At 49.6% G+C, this 26,120-nt stretch overlaps 1 protein-coding gene across 1 annotated transcript; it reads right to left on the reverse strand.

Annotated features, from left to right (window-relative positions):
* Positions 1 to 6,762: 6,762 nt before the first annotated feature.
* CHRNA1 (cholinergic receptor nicotinic alpha 1 subunit) lies at positions 6,763 to 24,794 on the reverse strand. Its single transcript, XM_008138537.3, has 9 exons — positions 24,661 to 24,794; positions 18,592 to 18,737; positions 18,441 to 18,485; positions 16,996 to 17,105; positions 14,300 to 14,495; positions 13,589 to 13,826; positions 10,387 to 10,610; positions 8,991 to 9,230; positions 6,763 to 8,671 (listed from the first exon to the last, which is right to left on the reverse strand). Exons 1-9 carry the CDS (start codon positions 24,701 to 24,703, stop codon positions 8,540 to 8,542), a joined length of 1,374 nt encoding a protein of 457 aa, XP_008136759.1. The 5' UTR covers positions 24,704 to 24,794; the 3' UTR covers positions 6,763 to 8,539.
* Positions 24,795 to 26,120: the final 1,326 nt, after the last annotated feature.

Here is a 26,120-nt window from a genome sequence, read left to right on the forward strand (position 1 = left end):
TTAAGGACGCCTTCCGATCTGCCCGGAGGAAGAAACCTCTGGCTGGAATCGGTTGCTCATGGTTAGGGGGGGAGATGGAAAAGGCACGGGTTTTGCATTATGAGAACCAGATGGTTCCAGGCCTTGCTTTGAAACATGCAGCACGCTGCACCGTGGTGTGCTCCACATTCAAAATGAGTGACCAGCCTCCCACTCCCTCCTTCGCAGGCACGCTGCCGCTGGCTGGCTTGGTGACCTTGAACAAGTGCTTTGAACTATCTAGGCCTCAGTTTCCTCATGTGTAAAATGGGGACATGAATGAAATAATCCATGGAAAGCGCTTCACTCCAGGGCCTAATATAGAGTAAGAGTAAGGGCTTCATACAAATTAGCTAACATGATGGCTGCGGACACCCTGGGCCATGGGCAATGCTTAGCAGGGGATAACAAGGCAGTCAAACTGTCCAGAGGCATAAAGCCTTGCTGCTCAAAACGGTGATCTGTGGCCCCGCAGCTTTGCCATCTTGTGGGCACTCCCTGTCCCACAGGAGCTCAGTGCCGCTCGCTGTGCAACCAAGGGGTGCAGGAGCTCTCTCAGCGAGAACCCTGTCCGCCAAGGAGGGCGGGGAGGCCGGCTGGGCCAGGTGAACACACCAGCCTGCCCCCTCCCCTGACTCACCGGATCCTCCCTAGACTCTAAGCCCCACGCTGGTCGGGGCCCCCGTCTGGCTCGCCAGCAAGTCCAGTGTGTTGCCTGCTACACAGTGGGTGCAGGTGCCAGGTGTACCGTGTGGACAGATGAAGGACAGACGGATACTGTGGTTACAAGCACGGGGGCCAAAGGGGAAGCCCTTCCCCTGTCCTCGCCTGCCTGGGGCCTGCAGAACTGCTGCTTCGACTATGCTGTCCCCCCTCACCGTGGCCCCGAACTCCCTAGTCTCCCAGCTCCTCTTGGTGAGTCTGGCGTCACCGTGAGAAGCATGTGCTTTTAAGGTAGGAACAGTCTCCCCAAACCCCAGTTGGGTTCTTTCTGTGAGGTCAGCAGAGAACCCTTCATCTGCTTCAGCTAAATTGGGGGCGGGGGGGGGGGGACCCCATTGCTTGGAGAAGCAGCTGGGGCACAGTTTTGATTCCAAGTCCCGAAGAAAGGGAGGGACGTGGCTCTCCAAGGGGGTGAGTCCCTGTGGAAGGCGGGGACTTCTGTAGGCACGGGCCCCACAGCCTCCCTCCGAAGGGGGGCGGCGTGCAGAGGAGCAGGGCTCTGAGTCCCGCAGACCTGTGCGGGTTCCTGGCGCTGCCGCTTCCCAGCTTCCTGCATGACTTCACGCTACTTGTTTATTTCCCCTGAAAATCGATGGCCTTATCTGCAAAAAGAAGATGATAGAACCTCCTGCATAGGGTGATCCTGGGGGTTAAAATTAAAAAGGAAGATGCATGAGTACCCACAGTGGGCCACTCGAGAGAGTGAGTGGGGGTGCTACCCATCAGCACGCCTGGGCCTCCTGCGTGACCGGCGTCCCTGACAGGCACAGACGGTCTCCCTAAGGTGCTCCATGAGCCATAGTGTCATTTTTATCGTTACATCTGCTTAAGCCAGGACTGCCGGTTTCAGCATAGACGACTGTCTGAAATATTACATGGAATGTACTTCTACTAAAAAATTATTTGTTGTTTATCTGGAATTCAAATTTAACTGGATATACTCTATCTGGCGACTCTTGTTTAAGAACATTGGGTCACAGGAAGTTAAATTATAAATGGAAAACTGTTACAACTAATGGCACACAGAGAGATCGCCTCCTATAAACAAACTGCTGCCCTGGAATTTTTTTCTTCCGTCCTCGCTGGGGCTGTTGTGAAGTTGGCCCGAGGAGAAGGAGGGAGGAGGAGCGGATGAGGGCGAGGGAGGAATGTGGAGGGGAAGCAGAGGGCAAGGTGACTAAGAGATGGGCTCAGGAACAGCTGAACACGCGCTGAGCCTCCAGGGCCTGGAGGCTTCCTGCAGAGATTGGGGAATGCAGGGACCCCTGGGAGGAAAGATGCAGAGGAGATTGGAAAGCTGAGAGTCCAGGTGAGGGGTTGCATCTGCAGTGCCCCGAGGTGCAGCTGAGAGCCCTCCCCCTTCCTGGTGAGTCTGGAGAGGGAGGGAGGAAAAGCCAACCTCGGCCCTTCCTGGAATCGGCGGCTTGCTTGTGTGGGGATGACCAGGCAGAGAGGCTGTCGGAAAGGCAAAGCAGGCGACCGCCACCCACTCCTACTCTGTGCTGTTTCCCTGGTGGTCAGGAGAGGAGGGAAACCCACTCCCACCCAGCAAGTGGGGTCAATCCCTTCGGCTCCTTTCCCATCTCCCACCCACACCGCCCAGCCCATCCAAGGCCACCCCACAAACTCCCAAACCACACGCTCGGGCCAAGAAACTGGAGAAAGTGGAGGGTAGACGTGAGGGCACACACCTGACACCTGTCTTCCTCTCTGGCCTGGGTTTTGGCAGCAGCTGGTTTCCAGGCTAGCCTCTGTTCCCCAGGGACGTGATTTCTTGATCATCACACACACTAGAGGGCACACCTGAGGGAGGGAATTATCAAATGGAAAGAAACCCTTGAATCCAACAGAGGAAACGGTGGGCAGATACGGGTGTCGGGAGTGAGTCTGTGTGTCCACCCTCCGAGTTCTTTCTCCAATTTCTTTATCAAGGTCTAGAACGTGAGTTAAATGTATACAATAGAAAAAAACCTTTATTCTGAGAGTATGGCCTTCCTCCTTTTGGTGTTAAAATGTCATGTTTTTCATACATGAAAGTCATAATAAATGATAATTTTTAAAAGTGAGCAACCTTATGTCAGTCCCTGAAAAATGTTTAAAAAAAATTTAACATGAGCCCTGGCCAGGTGGCTCAGTAGGTGGGAGCGTTGACCCGTACACCAAAAGGTTGTAGGTTTGACATTCCCATCAGGGCACACACCTAGGTTTCAGATTCAATCCCCAGTCAGGGAGTGTCCGGGAAGCAACTGGTTGACCAATGTTTCTCTCTCTTTCTCTGTTTCTCTCCCTTCCTCTCTCTAAAATTAATAAACATATCCTCATGTGAGGATTAAAATAATAATAGTAAATATATATAAATTTAATGTGAAATCCCCATATCTGAGAAGCACCGATTTAAACCTTGGTCTCCCAGGTGGCTGGGCCAGCGCAGGCATCTGCGTTCAGGCACCTGACCTGGAGCAATCCAGCATCCTTTCACGGCCGGCAGGAACTGGACGAAGCCAACTCTTCCTGACACAGTGGGATCTAGGATAAAATAAATCTTATCTTTCATTGGTGGCCTTGTTACACCACAGAAATGGATGATAAAAATTCAACATGCAACTTGGCAGCTACACAACCATGGCCACATACTCCATTTGTGAGAGTTATGTGTGCAAAGCTGCTGAAACCGTTCGCTGTGGCTCTGGAGCTCCATTGCTTTCTGTTTGGTTGTAATTCAATTACATTGAGCAAATACGCACTTGGATACCGACCGGACAAACGCAGCAGGAGGGGCCGTGGGAACACTAAGAGGGATCAGATGTGGCTGCTGCCTTCCCAGAGTTACAATCCAGTCGGAAGATGGGACAAGCCAGTGACTGATAAGCAAGAAGGTGGCGATGACTCAGACTCTGGGGTTGGGGACAGGGAGAAAGGAGACAGTTCAGAGGCACGAGATCTGGGGGACAGCAACGGGCACCAGTAAGTGCTTAATAAGTGTTTGAGGAACCAATCAAATAAGTAGTAAGGCAGTGCATGTTCCAGTTAAAATAAAGAGTTACTAAGCACATGCTTCTCTTAGACTGAAAGCATTTGGGGAAAGCTCTTACTTGAAGCAAGTAATTAAGGGATGCTTTCCCCCATTTTAATTCAGTGGCTGCAGTACTTACTTTTCAGCACAAGAGGGAGCTGCTGCCCGGTTTATTTAACCAAAATAGAATTTCTTCAGGTTTGTCCATTTCTTCCCAAATTAAGTGTAGTATGTTGGGCCTTTTAACCACCTTCCCTCCAAATAGCCCACCAAACAAAAACATACTATCAAAATTATTATCATTGGTGCATTATGTCTAAAAGGAATCGGTGCATTATTTTCTAAAAGGAATTGCATGATTAATAGGGGGGGGAAAGGTACCATTTAAAATGTCTTCTAAATGGATACCCTAGACCAGGCTAGAGGGTTCTTCAGAGCCCTCAATAAACTCAGGGTTTTCTAGTAATGGAAGCTCTACTTATAAAAATGCTTCAGAGCTTCATGTATGGGCAACAAATCTGAGATAACAGCCCGAACACAGTGCCGAGGTTTCATGAGGGTCAAAGTCTAGCTGAGGGTGTTTGTTGGCTGAGTCCAGGCCTTCCAACTCAGGACGTGCACTTTCTTTTATGAGGTGCTGCAAATAATGGGCTATGGAAGTAGCTAACATTCAGGTGTGTCTTTTAAATGTACTATTTTGTTACTTAAGGTTCCTGTTGTGACAGTAGGTCCCAGCTTTCTGCCATCAGCAGTGGCCGGACTCTCCCAAGTCTGAATGCCGTGTGTGTGCGCCACCTTCTACCTGTGCTGTTGCTCATTCTGCTCACTTCTGGAGGATGCAGACCAGGCCTCTGGATTTCTGTGTCACCCATAGAGCCTAGCCTCGGGCCTGCATGTTTAGAAAAAGTAATGCCCAAGGGTGACTGATAACATGGGGAGGAAGGAAACAGGCCTTCGTGCTTAAGGGTTCTATGTTTGCGTGTGTTTGGCTGGTTGGTGTTAAATCCTAATGCCCTGGTCAAGAGGGAGCAGGAGTGGTGAGGAGCACTGCTGAGGGAGCCTTGGGTTCAAATCCCTTCTCTGCCCCTTCTCGCTGTGTGGGCTTGGGCAAGATTCCGGTCCTTTCCACGGCTCAGTTTCTTCATCAGTAACAGGATAATGATGCTGATAAAACGTACCATGTTGGATTTATTGTGTATAAAGTACTCAAAACAATATCTGACACAGGGTGAATACCGTCAGTGATTATAAAGTAGAATAATTATATTTAGTGTGATATAGTCAAAATGTGCTTTGATTCATTTAAAAACTAAACAAAGCTTTAAGGAAGTAGAACTCAGAGGGGCTGATGGAAATGTACTGGCATTACTAGTGTATAGTGAGGATGAGCACATTGCCTGGTGACCGTATTAACAACCACTGAGGCCTGCCGGCCTGGCTCAGTGGCTGAGTGACTCCCCATCAGGGCACATGCCCGGGTTTCAGGCTTGAGCCCCAGTGGGGGGCGTGCTGAAGGCAGCCAATCAATGATTCTCTCTCATCATTGATGTTTCTGTCTCCCTCGCCCTTCCTCTCTGAAATCAATTAAAAATTATATATATATTTAAATGTATGGAGAAAAAATGCAACAAATGTCTGTGGACACTAGGTACTCAACCCTCTCCTGGGTTTGGTGGAGGATCTACAGGGGGAGAGGGGTGGTGGTTAGGGCGGACCTTTGCCTGGAGGGTCATTGAAGGCGCACTGCAGAGTGCCCGCCACACTCCCTGGAGAAGTGGGCACCATCACATGCCTTCCTCTGGGCTCAGAAGGTTAAGTAACTTGCCCGAGGTCCCACAGGAAGTACAGGTAGAGGATCCTGACTTCCTTTTCCAGGTCGGCCCCATCCCGCTGGAGTCAGAAGATTGACATCCGTGAGAAGCAGGCATCGGGGAGCTCGTGGGGTCCGGTGGATGTGATGAGGCAGAAAAGGGCCGGGCCCTGGGCTGTGCCGGTGCAGAAGGCTGTAGTGATGCAGGCCCGCCGGAGGGAGTGGCGGGAGTGGCGGTCTGGAGAAAGGGGTGGACGTGCTCACTGATGTGCCTTCCCTCGCGGTGAGCCCGTTCTCGGGCTGTAGAGCCTGTGGCGGGCCTAGAGCAGGCACAGGTGTCAGGAGCTCCCGGACCCCGCCGAAGCCGCGGGCAGTCTGACCAGTTGCACCCAGGCGGGATGTGCACCAGAGAAGGCCATGCGGCGCCTCTCGGGACTGCTCACCCTGCCTAGCCATTCCCTCGCCATCTCTTCATTCCCTCAGCACATTTCCCAGCGCCTACCTAATACCCGTGAGTAAAACAGAAACAGGAAACCACCTGTGTCCTTGGGACGGTGCTAAGTTGGGAGTTCAGATCAGACGGGTGCACAGGAAATACTAGGAAGCGACAGGAGGGCTTTCGCAGAAGGCTATAGCAAGGAGACTAGAAAGAGGCTTAAAGCACTCTCTTACCTTGATGCTCAAAAAATAAAGATTGTTCAAGAAATCGATTTTTCTGGCTAAAAATTAAACTCCTGCTAAAAGCACCTTAGCAGGGCCTTCCCTGGGTGATGGAGAGCGGGGAAGGATTTGGGGAAGAGCTGCCCCAAGGGCTGGGAAGAGAGAGGGAGACCGCCCCCCCCCCCATCTCTGCTTCCTGCTCTCCCCTGGGCGGCGCCAGCGGGTGGGCCACTTGTCCAAAGTGGTTTAAACTTGGGGGCGGGAGGGGGGTGGGCAGTTTCCCTGCTCTAGTCTTCCTGCTGACTTTCTGAGGGTAATGTGTCAGGGCTCAGTTGTAGGAGGTGGCTAGGCCCCTAAGGGATGTTTGTGGAGAGGGGAGAGGGAAGGAGAGAGAGAGAGAGAGAGAGAGAGAGAGAGAGAGAGAGAGAGAGAGAGGAGCACTCCTCCAAGGGGAAACTATTTTCTCTAGCAGTGCCCCATTTTCAGCCAATCCTCACCCAGGGACCAATTTTAAGGATGAGCAAAGGAGCAGTTTATGATTTAAACAACAACAACAACAACACTTTTTATTGCGGTAAAATATTCATATCACAACATGTATCACTTTAGGCGTCTTTCAGTATACAACTCAGTGGCATTAAGTACATTCGTGAGGTTGTGCAACCCTCACCACTGTCCATTTCCAGAACTTTTTCATCATCCCAAACCGAAACTCTATCCATTAAGCAGTAACTTGCCCCTTCCTCTAACCCTGGGAACCACTCTCCTACTTTCTATCTCAATGAATTTGCCTACTCTAGGTACCTCATGTATGTGGAATCATACAATATTTGTCCTTTTGTGCCTGGTGTGCATTTTGTTTAGTATGTTTTCGTGGTTGATCCATATTATAACATGTGTCAGAATTGTATTGCTCTTTAAGGCTGAATACTATTCCATTGCATGTATGGATTACCTTTGGCTTATCCACTGATGGACACTGAGGTTGTTGCCACCTTTTGGCTGTTGTGAATAATGCTGCATGAACACTTGGCACACAAGTATCTGTTCAAGTCCCTGCTCTCAATTCTTTTGGGAGTGGAATCGCTGGGTCATATGATAATTCTGTGTTTAGTTTTTTGAGGAGCCACCAAACTGTTCTCTCTTTAGTTTACTCAAAAATGAAGGCACTCAGTCCTGCCATGGGTGTGTGAGAGGGGCCCCCACGGAGAAGTAGACAGACCAGCCGGGTTCAGTCAGGACCCCAGCAGTGCAGGTCCCTGCTCTTCCCCGGGACTGATGTGGGCAGATGTGTCCTGGTGACCCAAGGCCAAAGCTGCACGTTTTCTAGTCCTGCGTGAATGACACCGTGGCTAGGAGGTTGCTAAAGAATATTCTCCATGGGATCGGGGGTAGGAAGAAAGGCAGGAAGTTTCATTGGGAAGGCAGAAAGATGGTGGACACCGACACTGAAGCACTCGAGATACTGACCAGAGTGACAGAATGGCCAAGATCGAGCCAGGGGTGGCCGGGAGGGCAAGGAACAGATGAACTGACCAGCCTGGAGCTGCTTCAACCCAGAGCTGGTCGGGGTTTGAATCCCAGTTCTTCTCTTTGATAGTTTAGGCAATGAACTTAACCTCCCTCAGGTTCAGTTTCCTCATCTGTATGAAAGTCATGAGGATGAAATGAATCTTGTCTGTGATTCCCTCGTGCCTGGCCCATCCACTCACTACAGGTCAGGACCTGTGTTCCCTCAAACCCTGAGCGTCAAACTCAGGTGCTGCCTTAGACGGGGAAACGCTGTCCTCACCCACCAGTTGTAGACACGGACCTTATCACAGGGGTCTTGATGCCGTTTGCATTGTGGCAGCCTTTCTACCGCCTCCTGTCTCTCCAGAGCCAGTGCTTTCTTTACCTTTCTGGGACTGGTAGGTGGGGCTTTCCCAGGAGGCACAAAACTGGCTTTTAAGCCAAGGATACATTCTTTGCTTAAGTCAATAAAAATAGAAAAACAAACCAACAGAAAACCTCAGCTATTTTGGGCAAAACTCTCCCAGACACCATTGGGGGTGGAAACTTACTGTCGCGATCCAGTGTGATTTCCTGAAAGGGGTTCCCTTTCCAGGCTGACAGAGATTGAAGGGAGAAGCAAGGTGAAAACACTTGGAGGCCATAACCTTGTAAATGTAAATTATTCTTGTTCATCACACATATAGAAAATTAAACGTTTGATAAGTGAGCTTATATCCAGGTGGACAAGTCTTCCTGTTTTGCCCACCTTTCTCTGCTCTGCCCGGTGCTGGGGCGGAGCTAGGCTCAGCTCAGCTTTCTGCTCATCCTTGCTGATTTAATTCAATGAGCCGACCTGCAAACACAGCCAGGGTTCCGATTATACAGACAAGCATGAAGACTCCAAGGAGAATGTGGTCCATCACCATTGCGACATACTTCCATTCCTCAGCCGCCTGGGAGGGAAGAAAAGGTTAGAATTTCCTTAAGGTGGTCATTCGGCCCACAGTGCAGGTTAAGCATCTTTTACTGGTACAGCCTTTAATTTGTAGATTGCAAAGCCTTCAGCATCCTTCGGCTGGCATTACGATCTTTACATGTTGAATCGATTATTCAAAATGCTGACGCACTAAGGTGGCCTAGAGGCGGTCACCAGGCTTACAGTAGCTGCCTCTGAAACCCTGGCCTGCCCATCAAGCCAAACCCACCCCCATCTGCACTCGAGCACTCGATTCTTTAAACCCAGAGGTGTGGGGTTCAAGTCACGGAGCTTACGTTATTGGACTCTTGGTCTGACTTCATGGTCTCTGCGATGTACTTGACGCCCTCGATGGCACTTTTCACCTCGGGGTGCTTGATCAGGGGAGAGTGGAAGGCCATGGGCGGAGGCCCCGGCTTCCCAGAAATGTCCGAAATGTCAATGTCTTCGCTGAAAATCTTCTTGTCTTGTTTTTCTCTGGATGGCCTTTTCATTGTGGAGAAGAACATGATATTTGGGATGGTGTCGATAAAAACCTGCCGTTGGGAAAGAAATCCATTTATGAGAATAATGGCCGGCAAGGCAAGCATCAAACTCTGACTTTGAATTAGCAACGTAACTTTAGGCAAGTCATTCGGCTCCTCTGGGCCTCCGCCTTTTTGTCCTTAAAACGAAAGGACTCTACTAGATTTTCTCAAAGATCCCTTCATGCATACATAGCCTGTGGCCTGTGGAATTACAGTGGTTAACAGTGCCGATTCTGTCATGTGAGCATTTCACCACTGGAGGGCGCCTGTATGCAGCTGTTGAACTCCGGAGAAACCAATGATGCTTAGCTTCTGGGCCCCCTGCAGGTACCTGCTTCTTTCAAGATCATATGGTTAAAGAAAGGGTCTCTCAGGATAAAAATATATAAGGTTCTGGCGCCACAAAACAGCTAAACCATTTTCTTTCATTTCTTGTTTCTGAAAAAATGCAAGACAGGTATTGCCAGAAGTCATTCAACAGTCTTAATACAAACAGGGACCATTTCTTCTCCAAAAAATACATTGTAAGCAGTAGTTTCTGTCAATTCATGACAAATATTTTTAATTTTACACCAAAGATCCTGGCCATTTGTGTGTGTGTGAAGTTTTATATAAACAACAACAACAACTGACATTTGAAATGTGAATGCATTTTACATTTCAAAAATGTAAATACTTGAGACCAGGTTCCCCATTAAAACTCACTTTGGCCATCTCTCATCAAGCCTCCCCTCCATCTCTAGCCCTTATTCTCTGCAGATGATTCTACCAGCAAAAAATAAGCGACCTCTTCACGAACTGCAAGCCATACAAACAGAAACCTCAGAATCCCCCAGCCTTTGAATAAAAAGGACAGTGATTTACTTATCGTCGCTAATTACAGGGGTTCTTAAAGCTTGAATTAGAGGTGAGCCTTGTTAATTCTGGTTTTCTTCTCTCTCTGAGGAAGCTGCGTGGGCTATTTATCTCTAGAAAGAGGCCCAAGAACGTTCCTTCCAAAAATGCCCTACAGCCCGGAAAGGACTTGCAGCTCTGAGTACCCACAACGGGGAGCAGAATTCTGGCCATGGGGACAAGGGCGGGGGAGGAGGGGAGGGAAGCCCTGCAGATGCCCTCGAGGGGACGGCGGACCTGTGTGGGGCTTGCAGGGGCCTCGCTCACTCACCTTCCGCACCCAGTCGGGCATGACATGGGTGCTGGGGGAGCGGTGGTGCGTGTTGATGACGATGACAGTGATGATGATGGACGCGATGACGAACACCATGGTGAAGAGCATGTATTTCCCAATCAAGGGCACCGCGCTGGAGGTGGAGGGGATCAGCTCCACGATGACCAGCAGGAACACGGTGAGCGACAGCAGCACAGAGATGCTCAGGGTCATCTTCTCTCCTGGACAAAATGGAGACGAAGCACAACCGCCCCCCCTGTTACGGCCTGAACTGTTGCTCCTCTCAGATTTATATGTTGAAGCCCTAAGCCTCACCACCACTCAGTGACTGCTTGGAGATGGGGCCTTTGAAGAGGTGATTAAATTAAAACTGGTGACCCGGTGCACAGATTCGTGCACATTGAAAGGAAATTAATTAGAAGGTGGTTGGTGGGGTGGGACTGGGTAAGACAGGCCAGACATGCCCTGGAGCCAACCTCCCACGGTCCTCCCCGGCTGGCCCCACCTGGGGTGGCGCCGGTTCAAAGGGCACCTGCGGAGTAAGCAGGGTCTCTCCGTCAGGTGGGGTCCCTTGGCCTGGCCCACAGATATTGGGCCAAAACCAGCTCTCCGACATCCCCCGAGGGGTCCCGGAGTGTGAGAGGGCACTCTGCAAAGTTGCTGTCGTACAGGGTGTGGAACGCAAACACAAGTGTGCAGTAAACCAGATTCGGGGCCAACAGGGCCCCAGCAACAACATAACCCGTGGCCAAAGGTGGAATCGAGCAGCCCCTCAAGGAATCGGGCTCCCTCCTTTCTGGGTTTGGGGTGTGTCACCCGAGAACTGCAGCTGCCAAGTCACTGCAGCTTGGAAGCTCCTGCATTGAGCACCTGGCCCCTGGTGGTCAGTGCACGTCATAGCGACAGGTCAGATGGTTGGACACTTAGCATATTAGCCTTTTATATATAGAGATGAGGTCTCAGGGTGGGTCCTCATCCAACACGACTGGTGTCCTCCTAAAAAGGACACAGATACACACAGAGAGGAAAGAACAGGTGAGGACACAAGGAGGAGACAGGCATCTGTGAGCCAAGGAGAGAGTCCCTGGAGGAAACCACCCCGGCTGATACCTTGATCTCGGACTTCCAGCTTCCAGAGCTGTGAGACCGTAAATGTCTGTTTCTGAAGCTCCCCAGTCTGTGTCCTTTGCTATGGCTGCTCTCTCAGACCAAGACACCACTGAAACCCTCGGGTGAGAGGAATGTGACAGGCATTTCTCAAAGCGTCATCCTGGGGACATATTTTGGGTAGAACCTCCTGTGAGACCTTGGCACCTTAACTCTGCAGACACTGGCACGTGGCAGGTGTTTTCATTAGAGGCCACCAGGCAGGAAACGGCGGCTTCATCTCCTGTCCCAGAATTCCACTTCTTGGTGGAGCCCAGGGAACCAAGGTACATGCTAGACCCGGGTGGCAGTTCTCCCATCTGTAGCAGAACGTCCTCAACCTCACAACACGGAACCGCAGCCTGGCCTGCTCATCACCCTGCAGGTGGGTGGGCAGCCAGAGGTTCATGTATAATTTTCTCATTATGAGAGCAAGGGTAAGACCCAAACTGAGAAAACGAAAGCAACGATTTCACACCATTGACTTGCATCTAAAGAGGATGATTGTTTTGTTTTGTTTTGTTTTCATATGAAGGGACCAGGGAGTGCCCTGCCCCACCTCTTTTCTCCAGGCCCTGCCATCCCAGGGTGAACAATTCCCTGTTGCAGTCTTGGTTAGGCAAGTATGGCAAGCAAGAAGGGCAGGGCTGAAGGGCATTGGGATGCTTTTGTGGGGGCCACCACCTTAGGTGCAGTGGAGAGCCATTGGGAGGGGCTTCCTCAGGCTGGTTTTGCTGTGTGTGTCCTGGGAACCCCCGTGTTATCCTGCTTTCCAGTATGGAGCTCCCCCTGGCCCCCCCTACCCCCTCCCACACACACACAGAATGCTTCCAGATGCTAGGAGTGTATGCAGGATACAGAGAAGGTGCAAACAAGAAGTTATCAGTCTACCTTGTGAGTGGAATTCTACCTAGTGAGGAGGAAAGCCTTTAAAAGTGAAAAAGAAGACAGAATTATAAATATGAAATACTGATCAATTTACAACCCATTTCTTGATTAATAATAGTGATAATAATAATAATAGTTAACATTCATCAAGCATCTCACTGTTAAAAAATACTTTCCAAGCATAAATCATGTATAGAAACTGTGAGTAGTTTCCATATTGCCTGACTATTGCTTTCTCTCTTCACTTTAAGAAGCTTCATTTGATTGGAAAGTTGAAAAAATATTTGTGTGTGATCATTTGTTTAAAACTAAGTACAATCACTAGAACATAGATTCTGTAGGGGCGAATTCTGCCTTATTTTCCACTGTATTCCTACTGCCTAACCGTTGTTCAGCAAGTACTGTATGTTGAATGAGTGAATGCATAGTCTTTTTTTTTTTTCTCTCCTTGTTGGAAAGTTGGATTTAGACTTTTGTGAGTTTTTTTCCCCTTGTCATTTTGATAAAATTTGACTTGTCATAAGTCATAAGTTTAAGGACTGTCTGTACCATTCCCCCCACCACACACACACACACATACACACTTGTCAGTCATGAATTGTTTATGATTAGGGACCTGCTGGCAGATGTATAGAGACCCTATTCCTGTTTTCTGTCCATTGCTGTTGTTTGGTGAGATGTGCTGACTCAGTGGGAGGTAGGCTGTGTGGGCTGACATGTGAAAAATATAGGCAAAAGCTATTTTCAAGTGGCCAGCAGTGAGAACAAGAGGGAAAGACCTGATTGGTTAGTAAAGAGCAAGTGACTGCCCAGGGGAAATGGCATGAGACATGTCTGTGATCCACGCCTTACCCAGCACACAGTAGGTATTCAACAAGTAGGTATTGGTGATTATCTCCTTTAAGTAGACTGAGCTATGTATGTGCATCTTTAGGGTCTCGTTCAGCTCTCTGCCTGCTCTGCAGTCTGCTCCCGCTGTGAGCTCCACCCACAGTGCTCTCACCACGGCACATGGCCACTCAGTAAGCGTGCCCTCTGAGGGATGATGATTTGGCTCTGCCTGCTGTGTTTTTTTTATTAGCCTATAATTATTTCTGGCTTTTCCCAAAACAGCAGCACAAGATCTGTTAGCATCAGCAGCCACAGCCATGGCAACGGCACCCACCTGAGTCTGTGGGCAGGTAGAACACCAGGCCGGTCAGGAAGGAGAAGAGCAGGCAGGGAATGATGACGTTGACGATGAAGTAGAGGGGCAGGCGCTGCATGACGAAGTGGTAGGTGATGTCCAGGTAGGGGGTGGAGGGGCAGCAGGCGTAGAACACCCAGTGCTTCCAGCCCCGGGACTCCTTGATCACCCACTCCCCACTCTCCATGAAGTTGCTCAGGTCTGGCTTGTCGCTTTCCTGAGAAGATGAAATAAAACTCTGAAAACCCAGCCATGTCGCCCCAAGGAGGGCCAGGGTTTCGCAATGACCTGTGACAAGGCCACAGATCCCAGCGCCAGTCCATACCCAGGTGGGACCCTGGGCCACTTCCACTTTTAGGTCTCAGGTTCCTTTCCTATCAAATGAGGGTGTTGGAACTACCGGAATTCTCCAAGTTGGTTATACATTCAAGTCACCTAGGAGCTTGAAAACATATTGGTGCCCTAGCCCCATCCCAGGTGGATTAGATACATATTCTTGGGACTTCATTTTAGCGTCCAGGTGATTCTCATGGGCAGCACCTCCAGAACTTCACCCATCAATTGAGAGCCATCTAGATGGTCCCCCGGGCTCTCAATGGTGCTGAGAGCCTCTGATCACGAAGGGCAGAGCTGAAGACCTGAATCATGCTTCACCTGAGCCCAACCTCAGCACACGAGGTCACCACCTACCGGGTTGATGGCCACCACGGAGCCATCGTAGGTCCAGGTGCCCAGCTTCATGCTGCAGTTCTGCTCATCAAAGGGAAAGTGGGTGACGATGATCTCACAGTAGCTTTTGAAGATGGCTGGAGGTGTCCACGTGATGTGGCCAGTGTAGTCCAGGAGCACTTTGGTGAACTTGACGATGGCAAAGTCACCATCTGCACTACAGTGGGACAAAAGGGGAGACCAGTTAATTACTCGGGCGTTAATTATAGAAGCTGTCTTTCAGGCAGTGTCGCTTCTTGTCTGTGTCAGTGTTTCCCAAATTTGACTGATAACAGGAATCTCTGGGGTGCATGTTAAAAGACAGATTCCTGGGCACCATCTAAGCATGAATCAGATTACCTGGGGAAGAATCTGGGAATCTGGTTTTAAAGAAATATCAGGTAACGTTGACCCACTGCATCCCAGATCTTTTTCTTGTCAGTGCTTTCTAGTATTGGTAATCATCTCCATCTATCCCCTCCCTCTATACTTTGAAAGTGAACTGGGGAAAACCTAGGAATCTATATATATATATAAAAGCCTAAGCGGCCGAAACCGGTTTGGCTCAGTGGATAGAGCATCGGCCTGCGGACTCAAGGGTCCCGGGTTCGATTCCGGTCAAGGGCATGTACCTTGGTTGCGGGCACATCCCCAGTGGGGGCTGTGCAAGAGGCAGCTGATCGATGTTTCTTTCTCATCGATGTTTCTAGCTCTCTATCCCTCTCTCTTCCTCTCTGTAAAAAATCAATAAAATATATTAAAAAAAAAAAAAAAAAAAAAGCCTAAGCGACCGAAGGACTGAATGACTGAACCACCAGTCGACCGGTTGCTATGATGCGCACTGACTACCAGGGGCAGAGCTGAATGCAGGAACTGCCCCCTGGTGGTCAGTGCGCTCCCACAGCCAACCTCCCATGGCCGGCTGCACCCCTCCATCGGTCCCAATTGGGGGAGGGGAGCAGCTGGCCAACCTTCCACGGTCCCTCCCCCTGACTGGCCAACCTCCTACAATCCTTCCCCCTAGCCTGCTGGCCCCCCATTGGCCCCAATCGCAGCCAGGCCGAGGGACCCCACCCACGTATGAATTTGTGCACCAGGCCTCTAGTGTTAAATAAGAACACATCCAGTGGCTCATTACTGTGACAAGCAGGTTAAGGAAGGTGTCCAATACCTTTCTGAGAACTATTTAGGACTCAGTAGGGTGAGATCACACACTCAGATGCCTCCAGGGCCAGGCAGGCGAGGAAGGAGGGAGAGGTGAGGTTGTGTGAAGGGATATCCTCTCTCACCTCTGACGAAGGTGCCACTCATCTCTGCCTGTGTTGTCCTGATGGGAGCAAAGGCCCAGTGTGGCCAGATATTTAGATTTTTCTTTAGAAGCTAAAAATACATTTTTAAACCCAAAGTTTCCATATTCTTGAATGTTGGTGTTTTCTAGAGAGGCTAAAAGCCTGGGTTTTGATGTGATATTTCCAAATTTTCAGATGTTGGCACTAATTTCTTGTTCAAAAACATCCAACATGGTAGAGATTAAAAATAACAAAAGGCCACTTCTGCAGGCCTTGTTCTGTGAGCAGTCCGCTGGTCCTGCAAACAGCCTGTGTCCAGGCCTTGGCCAAGGGCAGGGCGCAGGGGTAAACAGGTGGCTGGGTCTGCCCTGATGAACTTTCAGGGACATAAATCAGGAGGTTTTTCTTCCCATTGAATTTTCCTCGGGATGGAGGTGGGCTCTCTCCAGAAAACTGCGCTATTGGGCCTTTCAAAGGAGCAGAGGCCACAGGATCTCCTAAGTCTCTCCCTCTAAGCCGGTCGACAGGGTTCTCCCCACAACAGGTGTCCCTGAACAAGCTTGGTAACAAGACCAGAGGAGTTCATCACCTCGCTCACATTCTTACTGGAAGAGAAACTTAACCAACAATGAGCATACTTGTCTGAAAAGTTCACACAAATGATTGTATAATCTGGATCAAGCTCGAATCCCAGTTATAACTGGAAAATACGCAGGGAGAACATCAATGTAGGGGTGGTCAGCCATACAGGGTATCATTTCCATTCACTAGCCGTGGCCACCTTCCCTGGTAAGTCTGCAGCACACACAGCCTCTCGCCCCAAACGTGCTGTGGAATCAGGTGCAAGTCCTCCAGGCCAGTGCTGTGTGCTCTGCCTGGGACAGAAGCACTTTGAAATGCACATTCCCTGGCCAGTGAAAGTGTGATGATGAGCATGTCATGAAAGCAGAGTGCCTTGAATCACATTTAACTTCATGGCATGCAGTCTGTCACAGAGCCTATGGGTGGGCCACATGGGCACCCTGGGCCATCAGCGGCATGGCATCTTGGGATGCCACAAGGGTATGACGAACAACAGCCTCAGAAGGTCCAGACCTATCGGTAGGAAGGACATTTCATTCCAAGGAACTCAATTATAGGAGGTTTGGGTTCCTTGGACAGTTGCCATGCACCCTGCAGGAGCTTTCAGGGATTAAATGTCCCTCACCCACAACCCTGATTCAATTTGATTCGGATAATTGTTTCTCTTCATAACATGAGACGCCATATGGCCCCTAGCATGTCAGCTTGGCTCTGGGTTCCTGAAGCACCAAGAGGTAGCCTTCTATTAGGGCATTGGCTCCCCTCCCCAGAAAGGCCCCTCCCCACCCACCCGTCTGTCTCGCTTACTTGTTATAGAGAACCAAGTCTGGGCGCCAGATCTTTTCGGAGGGAATGTGAATCTTTTTCACGCCGCCATAGTCGTCTGGATTCCATTTTAGGTTGGAATCCACCCATTGCTAGAAATGAAGAGTTTTAACTGATTAGAAAGCTAAACACCTTTTAAAAACAATCTAGGGTTATCAAGAGCTCTGATGGGCATGACAATTCAGATAGCGACAGAAACTGTGCTATGGTAAGAAAGGTTTGATTCAGAATTCAGCCTAACAACACCAGCTAACGCACTGATTGGCTACATTCGGGCACAGTTATAATCATGTTACTGATATCGATGGTTTAGTTCTCACAATAATCCTGGAACGTAAGAGTGGTCTTTGACCCCATTTTACAGTTGGGAAAGCAGAGGTACCTCCAAGTCTCACCACTAGGTGATGGCAGATCTATCATGCCACAAATGCCCATCACGAACGGAGAATGACCCTATTGTGAACATTTTCCTTAAGAAGGCAGCATCATTTTTTACAAGTACAATTCTTCCTATAGTATAAAAGTAATATATGCCCAATGAGGCAACTTTGGATAACACAATGTTATGGATGGAATTACATCTCCCCAATATTCAGTGTTGAAGTCCTAATCTCTGGTACCTCAGAATATGACCTTATTAGGAGAGAGGGTCTTTACAGAGGTAATGAAGTGAAAATGAGGTCACTAAGGTGGGCCCCACCCGATACGAGTGGTGTTCTTTTAAGAAGGGCGTGTTTGGCCCTAGCCGGTTTGGCTCAGTGGATAGAGCATCGGCCTGCAGACTGAAGGGTGCCGGGTTCGATTCCCATCAAGGGCAGATGCCTGGGTTTCAGGCTCGAACCCCAGTAGGGGGCGTGCAGGAGGCAGCCAATCATGATTCCCTGTCATCATTGATGTTTCTCTCTCTCCCTCTCCCTTACTCTCTGAAATCAATAAAAAATATATTTATTTAAAAAAAAAAACCCACACAGATCTGCCTAAAGAGGCAAAGGTGGCCAATTAAAAAAAAAAAAAAGAAGAAGAAGGGCGCATTTGCAGATGGATACATATTCAGGAAGAATGCCATGTGAACATGAAAACGGCCAACTGTAAGCAAAGGAGGGAGGGCGGAAGCAGATTCTCCCTCACCGCCCGTAGAAGAAACCCATCCTATCGACACCTTGACCTCAGGAACTGCGAGACAATATATCTCTGTTGTTTGAGCCACCCAGTTTGTGGTTTTGTTATAGCAGCCCTAGCAAACGAATACACCCAGAAAAAGCACAACGTTAAAAACAAGCACACACCAACACATGTGATCCATAATCCCACCACCCCAAAATATTTACTTTAACATTTTGATATATACCCCTTTTTACCCAAATTGATTTACTCTGGGCCCAGGTTAAATTTCAGGCTTAAGAAATGCAATTATCTAGCTGAATTACCTGTTTGAGCCGAACATTGGTTGTCACGATCTGATTTACTTCATCCTGAAAAAAAGACAAGGCCCAGGTTTAGGGGGCGCAGGGGGGAGCTGAGGGGAGGATGCTCGGGGAGGGGGGGGGTTGCCGTGGGAGCCCGGGCACTCTGACTCACCACGTTGATGAGCTGTATCAGCTGCAGGCCCACGGTGACCTCCACGGCCTGGCGGTGGTCCTCCACTGGCCGCACCGCCCTGTTATATTGTTCAAACAGCTTTGCCACCAGACGGGTCTCGTGCTCAGAGCCCAGGACCAGGCCAGCTGAGGAAGCAAATGGCATGCACGCTGTCAGACTCTGCTCCCCACCCCCACGGACACTAACACGAGTACCTGAGGCGTGACCAGCGAATGAAGGCACGCAGGCCCCCTGGCCGAAGGGCTCCCACGTGCAGCCAGTGTTGCCTACCGTCCTGTCCAGGCACAGCTGCTGGTGCGGTCCCTTCTCCGTGGGGCGTGCCAGGTTAGCATGGCACCTGCCCTTTGGACAGGATGGCATTCCTAAATCCAGCGGCTGGCCGCATCATCTTTGCTAGGAACATGTACACGCAGGAAGAAGGGTCCCCACAAAAGCCAGTCTCAGTATTTCGGAGTCTGGTCCTGGCGTAATGAAATCTCGAGCTGGCTGGCCTCAGATGCTAGGGGCAGCCAACAGTTAATGCTGGGTCACACCCATGAGGGTGGCCATAGTCAGCAAAGTTGGAAATGACACTTGTCGGTCACACAGTGGAGAAACAGGAACCCGGAGATGTTGCTGACGAGGGTATAAAATGGTGCCATCACCGTGGGAAACATTTTGGTGGTTCCTCACACAAGGTATATGGAATTAGCATACGACGTACCAATTTCACTTCTGGGTATATCTCAAAAGATTTGTTTTATACAAAATCTTGTACCTGAATGTTCATAGCAGCAGTATATACAATAGTTAAAAGATAGGAACAACCCAAGTGCCCACCACTCGGTAAGTGGGTGGACAAATTGTGGTTTAACCATGCAAGTGGACTATTATTCAGCCAGAAAAAGGAATGAAGTATTGATACATGCTACAACATGGATTAACCTTGAAAACATTATGCTACATGAAATAAAACAGACACAAGAGAGCACATATTGCATGGTCCCATTTATATGAAACTAGAGGCCCGATGCACGAAATTTGTGCAAGGGGCTCGGCCCTCCTAGCCCCGGCTTTGTCGAGAAGGTCGTCCCGATGGTTGTTCCACTGTTTGGCCATTCGGTTGATTTGCATATTACGCTTTTATTATTATAGACTAGAGGCCTGGTGCACGAAATTTGTGCAAGGGGCTTGGCCCTCACAGCCCCAGCGGCCTTGGCCCTCGCAGCCCTGGCTTTGTCCAGAAGGTCGTCCGGATGGTTGTTCCACTGTTCGGCCGTTCGGTTGATTTGCGTATTACGCTGTTATTACTATAGATGTCCGGCATAGAAATTAGTGGTTACCAGGGCCTGGAGGGACAGGGGCCTGGGGAGAGACTGCTCACGGGTGCGGGGTTTCCTTTTGGGGTGAAAAAGTCCTGAAACTAGACAGTGGTGATGGTTGCGTAACATCTTAAATGTACGTAATGCCACTAAATAGTTCACTTTAAAGTGGTAATTTTATGTAATGTGTATTTTACTATGGTAAATTTTATACCATGTGTATTTTACCATTATTAAAAAAAATACTGCTGGTGGGTACATCTCCCAATTGAGTTGTTAAGACAGAGTGAAAACTGTTTTGCCAACCTGGGTTTGGGGCTCCGATTTGGAGCATGAGTGACTCTAAGAAATCTTTTTTTTTTTTTTTTTAATATATTTTATTGGTTTTTTACAGAGAGGAAGGGAGAGGGATAGAGAGCTAGAAACATCGATGAGAGAGAAACATCGACTAGCTGCCTCCTGCACATCCCCCACCGGGGATGTGCCCGCAACCAATGTACATGCCCTTGACCGGAATCAAACCTGGGACCTTTCAGTCTGCAGACCGACGCTCTATCCACTGAGCCAAACCGGTTTTGGCTCTAAGAAATCTTTACTGCATCTTTTTTCAGGATGAAGAGCAGTATCATCAATACTCTTGGGGCTCAGAGCCCTTTTATGGCCAATGTTATGTGGTCCTCACCAGCTTCCGGGGAGGCAGGCAGACAGGCAGGCAGGCTGAGACTCAGAGGTTGGCCGACCTGTGCAAGGTCACCGGGCTGGGGCAGAGCTGGGATTAGCGCCTGTCACTCTGCCTTGTGCTCCTGCACTAACTCTGAACATTATGGTGGCTGTCTTGGAAACTGCTCAATATTATCCCAACGAGAAAAAGTGTTCCAGATTCCAGCTAATGCCTTGTGAAGGATCGTTGTAACTCAAGCCGAGGGTGGATGGGGTTCTGCCTGTTCAGGGCTGGGAGAGGAAGCAGACACACAATCCGTTTGCCTTGATTCATGTAACCAGAGCTCCCCTTTCCGCTGGTTATTGCTGAAACCCCCATACCTTCTCCCTGGGCCAAGGCAGCTTTAAAAATGGAATGAAAGAGATGCTCTCTTTTCCCCAGTCGTGTTAGCCTACTACCGCGAAGACAGGTCATTATTTTTCTCCCTGGATATTACGTTTGAAGAGTTTGTCAATGAAATAAAATAGAAAGTAATTACTTTTTCTATTTTTATTAATAAAAATAACTGACATATCTAACGTATGTGCCACTCTTCTACACACTTTATACATACTAACTCTTTCTAGCCTCATAATGGGGTGTGGTAGGTGCTATTTTTGTCCTCACTTTACAGATGGGGAAGTTGAGGCACAGAGAGGTGAAGTACTTGCCCAGATTCCATAAGTGGTGGAGCGAGTGTTCAAGCCCAGAGCCCATGCTCTCAGCCACGCTTTCTCAGCCAGTACTTGGATTCAGCTGGAAATAACCGATGTTGCTGAAACATTCTTATCCCCCAAGAGTGTACTTTAATTAGTCCAGGAGCTTTATTAAAGGCCCTGTCTTGTATTGGCTTACCAAGTCCTTATAGCAGGCCTATGAGTACGTCTTCACCCTGTTTTACAAATGAGGAAACTGAGGTGCAGACAGCTGGTCAGTGTGCATGGTTCCCAGCTGGTTAGAGGCGGGACTGTGAATGGGGCAGTCTGACATCAGGAGCACACTCTTCCCCTCCCCCCTAAATTAGGTCATGTGTCCTTTCCACTCAGTGCAGCTGAAACTCTTCGTTACGACCTCCCTGGAGTCTCCGTGGGGAACCCCGGGCCCAGCCTGCCTCGTTCCCCAGTTCTGCACACTCCAAAGGGTCTATGCAGAGCTTTCACATGGCCTCTCCCCCAAACCTCCTGCATCCGAGGACTCTCCAACCGCATGCTGTCCGGAGACTCAGGGTTTGCAGTCACCCCGTTAAGCCCCTGGGACACAGTGATCCTCCGTCCCTCTTGCCTGTCTATCCCGGGCCCCGCTCAGCACACAGGAGGAGGGGACCGGCATGGGCCACTCAGTGCCTTGGCCCCCGAATGTGATGCTATTGCTTTGGCACTGCCCTGGGCTGCTTATTTTCAAGTGGTGGTTTATTCCGGTTTGGCAGGAAGAACATACTAAAAGCAACAGATAGAGCAGATGGTTGGCATTATGTAGCAGGAAAACTATGCAGGCCAACCCTATGGCCCACCAGGGAGAGGGCAGGACCGGAGACAGGACGCTCAGCATGCCAGTGACACCCATTTCCTCCTCTCCCACCCGGCCAATCACAAGGCCCTTGCTCCTTCCTTAGTGAATTTCTCAGGAATTTCCGAGTCTCCATTTCTTAGATTAGGCTCATTAGCATTGTGTCCCTCTTTCCTCCTCAAAACAGGGTGGAGTGATAGAAAACTTGAGGTCAGAATCTATGATTCTGTTCCTGACTCCAGCACGGTCTGGAGAATGGGACCAACTCCTCATGAAGCCGATAAGTCACAGCAAATACTTTCCTTAAAAGGTAGGGTGTAAATCAGTAACCCTACAGAAAAACAAGTAAGTAATGTCCCGTTTCAGCAAAAGCATCCTCATTCAGACCGCGGTAACCTAAATTCATTTATCAAATATTTGTTGCACATTTACTGTGTGCAAAGCATTGTGTTAGGAGCTTTGAGATAATCAGAAGTGAATCAGACATAAATCCTGTCTTCCTACCCTCATGGTGATGGCCATTTGTCACTTACATAAATAACTGAACAAACTGGAAAGTAACATGCTATAAGAGAGGTGGCAATAAAGTAGCTGGGATTCTCGAGATGGAAGAGAGGAAAAGTTGTAATAAAAAACGCTATAGAGCTGGGCCAGTGTGGCTCAGGGGTCGAGCATCAACCCAGGAGTCAGGAGGTCAAGGTTTGATTCCCAGTCAGGGCACATGCCTGGGTTGCAGGCTGGATCCCCAGTGTGGCGCGTGCAAGAGGCAACAGATCAATGATTTTCTCTCATCATTGATGTTTCTATCCCTCTCTCCGTCTCCTTTCCTCTCTCTGAAATAAATAAAAAAAAAAACACATATTTTTAAAAAGGAAATCTTTTTTTAAAAAAGCTATTTAAATAGAACAGAGATCATTATGTATGCTTACACAGGAAAATGTATCCCCGATATGATGAGAATTTTGCCCACAAAGGACTGATTCTAAACAGGGAAGCCCAACATGACCTCAATGTGTTTTTTGTATCACACTGGTCCAATGTGTGTCTTGATGCCCACTGGGTTAGACAAGGGAATTCGGTACTGTTACTAGTCACCTTGGGTAAGCACTGCTTATCTCAGCCTGGTGCCGAGATAGTTTGCCACCTTTGACATTTCAGGCTGTTTTCTGACTGTGCACATAACCCATGCAGTCTATAAATGATCACATTCCGAGATTTATAAATTAAGTGACTTTGGGCAGGTCAGTTCATGCCTTTCAGCCTGTTTCCCTAATACAAAATCAAAGATGGTGGAATGCCTCATCCAGCTCTGCATTCACTCATGTGAATTGACACCAGCAAATTCTAGGGTTGATTTAAATACATATCACATGCCTTTTAAAGTAGCTAAACATGCATCTTTGGAGGCTTTTGATATCCTGAGAGATCTCCTAAGGATTTTTATACATAAGCATGTAACTTAAGAATTTTCACTGTGTGTAGTGTTTGCGAACACACACACACACACACACACACACACACACACACACACAGAAACACACAGACACACACAGACACATACCACCGCCACCACCAGGCAGCTTTGGTTGGATCAAGTCCAAATCCCACAGGATATAATGTATCTGAATTTATTAGAGTTTAGGCTATTTCCCTCAGCTCTGCTATTGAAAAACGTTCATAACAACGCTCTCCACCTCTCTTGCCCGGAGGCCTGTGTTGTCAGAGCAACATTAGAGAAGAGAAATCACGGCGTGCCCGCTGCCTGGCCTCTCGGTTGGGATGATGTCACCAGGAAGCTTTGACGTGAAGCAATCAGCAAACCTCTAGCTTCCTCTGCCGGAAGTTTGGGATTCAGGATAGCGTTTCAGCTGCTGTGTTGTGACACATTCCAGAGATGAATGAAGGTCAAGGGCTGTGCTAGGTTTCACGGTTTCATTTCAAACCCGCACCTACATATAGTAATGTACTTCCAAAATAACGTAGGCAAGAAAGCCTTTGCATGAACTTCCTTTTTCTTTTTAACTTCAGAAGTTTAAAAAGTTACGCAGTATCTCAGCTCACGGGGAGCCTTTGCTTACAGTTATGAATAGGGCTCTCTCCCCCGGCACCTGGAGCTGTCAATCAAGCCTCTCCGCGTTCAGAGTTCTCCAGGAGCAATCACAGGGCTTGTGAACCTATTGTCTGCCGTTGTAAGTCGTCCCTCCAAGTCCCTGTGGTTGTTCAAGTGTGAACGCAGCTCTGGGCAGGCAGAGGTGGTGGTGAATCTGCTCACAGGGGCGCGTGGGGGCCGGGCACCGATGGAGGGAGAGGCGCCTGTCCCCTTTGTAGCCTTTGGCCCAGCCGCTCCCAGTTTAACCGGATTAACACAAACTAAAAGTCTTTATCCCCAAACCCAATCAAGTGGACCAGGGTGAGAGACTGACAGCCGCCTGGGGCTGCTGGAGCCTGCCATCCTGTGATCCCACCCAAGAAGCCAGGCTCTGGTTTGGGGGCGTCTAGTGCGTCGGCCTCAGAGGAGAGCCCCCCAAAACCGGCACTTACCTGAGCAGAGGCCGAGGAGCAGGAGGAGCGGCCGCGGCTCCATGGGTGTGGGCGCTGGCCGGGCTGGTGGAGGCTGGCGACCCGGCTGCTTGCAGGAGTCTGGCTGGATGGACGCTTGGCGGCTGGAGGGTCCGGCCGGCCCTCCGCCGGGAGCTATTGTTTTACACCACCTGTTCGGGCAGGGACAGCTGGGCTGGCAGAGCCTGGAGCCCAGGGCGGGGCCGAGGGCCTCACACCAGGACAGAGCCGCACTTGACACGGTTGCTGTACCCCGGGCAAGGTGAGTGTGAACTGCACTGTGTTTGAAATGCACCGTGAGTCAGATCTTAATTTCAAAAAAGAACAACTTGCAGCAGGGAAAGCCGTATTCTGAATGGTGGGCAGCCCTCTCTCTCCCTTTTGCGAAAACCAGAGCCTCAGCTCTGCGGATGGGCTTATTAGGGTCACTGGTCTGAGCAGATAGTCAGCCGTGTGTCAGACCCGATCCTCCTAAGTCCCCGGCGTCCGGTTCTGCTCACGGGAAGCCCATTCGCTCCGGTTCGCGCTAGGCTGAGAGGGCCCCGGGCTCTGTGACAACGCGAGTTTGAGAAGAGCGCGGTTGGTACTGAGTCTGCAGCTAGAGAGCCAAGGCTTGATTGGATTTGGTTTTGAACAGAGAAGGCCTCTTCCATAAAACTGGCTTCGCTGGCTCCCGGAGCGGCTGCTCCGGCCCCTCTGCAGCAGGCAGCGCCTGCCCACCGCGGGCCATCCGGGGGAGCGAACTGCCCCCCCACACGGGGGTTCACGGAGCAGTAATAATGGCAAAGCGTCCTGCTGCTTAAGCTCTAGTTCCAGGTTCCCACTCCCTTCCATCCAGTCCTCTGCCCACTCTCACGCGGGAGCAAAGGGCAGAGTGGTTCAGCTTTCCAACTCCTTTGTTTAAAAAGTAAAATCCTGAAAGCCAGCAGTTAGTAATTGCTCAGCCTGAGAGGGATTTTTTTTTTTTTTTTTTTACCAAAACAGGGAGGAAGTTGTTGTGAAAAGATACCCTGCTTGCTCCTTCTCTTCTTCCTGCCCCTCACCTCAAACCCAATTCCTGACAAACCCCCCTTTTCAGCGAGTCCAAGGGCTGGGAGGTCAGAGGACAGAGCTGAAAGTTCACATTCTTCACTTTTCTGTTTAAAATTGTGGGAGATCAGCTAACTTTCCACTCAAAAAATTGGTTGTCTCCCTTCCACATAGCACAGCACTGTGACTGCAACCAGGAGCCACACCCCCCCCCATCCCAGCACGCCCCGCCCCTGGCATCTGATGGACGCGTGCGACTGAGTTCTAGAAAATGACATGTGAGAAGACGTCTTATGAGACTCAAACCTCCCGCCAGAGCTCTTCTGTCCATGCTCTTCGCATCTCTGACAGCCGGGAGCGAACATGACACCTACCCCCCCACCTCCCCCCCCCCCCCGGGCAAACTTGGCACC

The sequence above is a fragment of the Eptesicus fuscus genome, chromosome 11 (assembly GCF_027574615.1).
Source record: "Eptesicus fuscus isolate TK198812 chromosome 11, DD_ASM_mEF_20220401, whole genome shotgun sequence".
Taxonomy (NCBI): domain Eukaryota; kingdom Metazoa; phylum Chordata; class Mammalia; order Chiroptera; family Vespertilionidae; genus Eptesicus; species Eptesicus fuscus.